The sequence below is a fragment of the Ylistrum balloti genome, unplaced genomic scaffold (assembly GCF_031769215.1).
Source record: "Ylistrum balloti isolate Yb309-2 unplaced genomic scaffold, AGI_CSIRO_Ybal_v1 Utg369764, whole genome shotgun sequence".
Classification (NCBI taxonomy): Eukaryota; Metazoa; Mollusca; class Bivalvia; order Pectinida; family Pectinidae; genus Ylistrum; species Ylistrum balloti.
Window position 1 is genome coordinate 1,209,384 of NW_026781961.1, and position 4,147 is coordinate 1,213,530.

General features: G+C 45.9%; 1 protein-coding gene across 1 annotated transcript; it reads left to right on the top strand.

Annotated features, from left to right (window-relative positions):
- Nucleotides 1-246: 246 nt before the first annotated feature.
- LOC132543747 (para-nitrobenzyl esterase-like) lies at nt 247-3,824 on the top strand. Its single transcript, XM_060207271.1, has 4 exons — nt 247-891; nt 2,298-2,616; nt 3,029-3,100; nt 3,256-3,824. Exons 1-4 carry the CDS (start codon nt 247-249, stop codon nt 3,822-3,824), a joined length of 1,605 nt encoding a protein of 534 aa, XP_060063254.1.
- The last annotated feature ends 323 nt before the right edge of the window (nt 3,825-4,147 follow it).

Sequence of the window (4,147 nt, forward strand, 5' to 3'; positions counted from 1 at the left end):
TTCTCCTTGTACTTTAACACGGATAAATAATTTGTTTGTTCAGATTTTGTCGCTGTTGTAGCATTTCTACTTGTAAGTTTGAATGGCAATCTATATACTTGTTTTATTTGACGATATCTATGACTTTCAGTGTTTAGAAGATAAATCATACTGGTAGTTATGCAGTATCAAAATACCAATGTGTGTGATTTTGTTTGTTAACACAATTTACATTGCATGTTGATATCACGTGCTTTCAGACACAACATGGAAGTGAAATCCCTTCACCTGATATGTGTTGTACAGGTTGTACACTCGTTCATCTTCCAGCCAGAGCAACAGCAGCGTCCTAATGTTTCTATAGTAACGACACAGTGCGGTCAGGTGATGGGGCTCCACAATGGTAACGGCTATTCCTACAAAAGTATACCCTACGCCCGCCCTCCAACCGGAAGTCGACGATGGCAGCCTCCTGAACCCCTAAGCCGATCAGACGGGACATGCTGGTCTGGGTTATATAATGCTACAGAGTTCGTGTCCCAGTGTGTACAGTGGAACGACGACGCGACTGATGTCGTTGGTACAGAGGACTGTCTCCACCTGAATGTATGGTCTCCTACTGTGGGACCCACGGCTAACCTCCCCGTCATGGTTTTCGTACACGGCGGCAACCTAGAGTACGGAAATAGTCATGACAGCACATACTCTCCTACCGAGGAATTGGCACGTGACACACAGGTGGTATATGTAAGCATGAACTATCGCCTTCATGCGTTCGGCTTTATGGCACTGGATATATTAACACAAAACTCCAAAACCAACACGTCTGGGAATTACGGCTTTATGGACCAGATACTCGCACTTAAATGGGTTCAGGACAATATCGGCAACTTTGGAGGTGATCCGAAACAGGTATCGATATCCCATACATGTAACGTTGTAGTAGAGGAGGTACTGGTCGGTCTTGTTTCCATTAGTAAGATAAATGCTATCGTTTGTCGATGTTGTCCAGCGCGTATTGTTTGTAAAATTGAGCGAATAGATTTCGCAATGGATTTGTAAAGAAACTAATCATTACTTTTGATATAATACTATTTTATGCGGATGACTTGTAGTTTATACTATAAAGCTAAAACGCCTTCAACCCGCCTGGTAGGTACAAGGTCAAATGCCTTCAACCCGCCTGGTAGGTACTAGGCCAAAACGCCTTCAACCCGCCTGGTAGGTACAAGGTCAAATGCCTTCAACCCGCCTGGTAGGTACTAGGCCAAAACGCCTTCAACCCGCCAGGTAGGTACTAGGTCAAAACGCCTTCAACCCGTCTGGTAGGTACTAGGTCAAAACGCCTTTAACCCGCCTGGTAAGTACTAGGTCAAACGCCTTCAACCCGCCTGGTAGGTACTAGGTCAAAACGCCTTTAACCCGCCTGGTAGGTACTAGGTCAAAACGCCTTCAACCCGCCTGGTAGGTACTAGGCCAAAACGCCTTCAACCCGCCTGGTAGGTACTAGGTCAAAACGCCTTTAACCCGCCTGGTAGGTACTAGGTCAAAACGCCTTTACCCCGCCTGGTAGGTACAAGGCCAAAACGCCTTCAACCCGCCTGGTAGGTACTAGGTCAAAACGCCTTCAACCCGCCTGGTAGGTACTAGGTCAAACGCCATCAACCCGCCTGGTAGGTACTAGGTCAAAACGCCTTTAACCCGCATGGATAGGTACTAGGTCAAAACGCCTTTAACCCGCCTGGATAGGTACTAGGTCAAAACGCCTTCAACCCGCCTGGTAGGTACTAGGTCAAAACGCCTTTAACCCGCATGGAAAGGTACTAGGTCAAAACGCCTTTAACCCGCCTGGATAGGTACTAGGTCAAAACGCCTTCAACTCGCCTGTTAGGTACTTGGTCAAAACGCCTTTAACCCGCCTGGTAGGTACAAGGTCAAAACGCCTTCAACCCACCTGGATAGGTACTAGGTCAAAACGCCTTTAATCCGCCTGGTAGGTACTAGGCCAAAACGCCTTTAACCCGCCTGGTAGGTACTAGGTCAAAACGCCTTTAACCCGCCTGGATAGGTACTAGGTCAAAACGCCTTCAACCCGCCTGGTAAGTACTAGGTCAAAACGCCTTCAACCCGCCTGGATAGGTACTAGGTCAAAACACCTTCAACCCGCCTGGTAGGTACTAGGCCAAAACGCCTTCAACCCGCCTGGTAGGTACTAGGCCAAAACGCCTTCAACCCGCCTGGATAGGTACTAGGTCAAAACGCCTTCAACCCGCCTGGTAGGTACTAGGGATCACTGTTGTATCGTTGACTCTCGGTAGGTCACACTGTTTGGTCAGAGTGGAGGAGCCACTGCAGTGATTGCCCTGGTCACCTCACCTTTATCCAAGAACCTTTTCTCCAAGGCCTGGATTCTCAGTGGATCACCTATATTTACCACGAGTTTGGCCCAGGCCTCCCGCGACAACCTTAGTTTTCTGAATAACACCGGATGTACGAACATCACATGTCTCCAACAGCTGTCTCCATTAGAGGTGACCAAGGCAGTCGAGTGGGATTCCTTTCCAAACTGGAACGAGAATGATCAATACATACTTCCAAAGCGCGGGGATCACGATGGATCACTTCCGGTTATAGATGGTAGGTAGCGTTGCTTGTCTAAGATACATTTATGGCCGTGTAATTCAAGTGTACTCCGGAATCAAAGTAAACACACTGCGATATTCTTGCTGCATGTCCGAGGGCCGTACCCTGATATAAGAGAGGAGTTTCTTCAGTGGAACAGAGACTTGAGTCACATGTTCGATTTCTGGTGAGGATGTCGTGAATGTAGGTTGTGGTGTTAAAAACCTCGGGGAAATGTGTAAATGATATACAGTGTACCTACAGATAGATGTGTCAAATAGAAATGTTAACGTTTCTAGCTCAATACCTAATGGGAGTCTGTCTTATTAGAAGATTATAAAACAATACAAACTCCTTGCCAATCGTTTCCGGTTGATGAATATAGATCATTACATACAGTTACCCTACATTTCCGTATATACCAAAGGTTATGTGATGCCGGAGTCTCCTCAAGATGCCTGGCTCCATGGTAAAGCCAACGACGTGCCCCTCCTCATAGGTACGTACACAGACATCATACTACAACATACCTCTGATGACATAGCAAACGAGGAAGTACACGAGTAGGAAACCATTTTCATACCAATTTCGCTGTCCATGTCGGTTCCTAATCTGGTTCAGCAGAGTTAATTTAATTGAACTTTTTCTTTTTAGGAACAATGGCACAAGAGTTGGATGACGTCGCACCCGGAAATGGAACCTGGGCCGATTACGAGGCTCTGGTAAGAGAATACCTCGGCACATACAGCAATGACATAGCCGATATGGCACTCCATCTATATCCGGTTGGTGAAGTCAATCCAAGATATCAGTTGGCATGTATGATAACAGACATAAGAGTTGGTTGCGGAAATGACGTCATGGCCCTTTACGCATCAGCGAACAAAGCCCCGGTGTACCGATACGTCGGGGTTCATCAGCCGTCGTCCCCGATTTCAGGTTACGTGTATTCTTTCCATACATGGGACGTGTACGCCTTCTTTGGCGCCATAAAAGACCTATTAGACCATCCAACCGCAACTGATTACATGTTCGAAGCTAATATAAGGCAGGAAGTCATGTCATTTGTACATGATGGCCGCCCGCACACGTCAACATGGCAGCCTTTCCCTAGAAACATAGGACTGCTGTCTGACACTACCTCTGTCGTCAACAGCTATCATTCATATCAGTGCAGTTTTTGGATGATGCAGGGATTTTATAGATCATCATGGGCGAATTAAAAAGTGGTAGCGATGCGCTGTACACTGATACCATCATTTGATCCCACACTGACTGTTCTTCTTGTTCATGTCAATCATTTAAAGGTTACCGTAAAACTGGATGTGACAGGTTTTAAAGTGTAACGAGAGATAGGCCATACCTGCCGTTATGTTGTCATTTGTCTGTGACTACAAGGAAGCTGTATCTCATTTTCTTTTCTCATTTTGTACGTACAAAAATTACGTCAAACTCTGATGATATAATGCTACTTTCACCCCAATTAGTTAAATGATGAATACGTACCTACCTGTTGTTCACAATATTTCCGGTTTACAAAAGACAT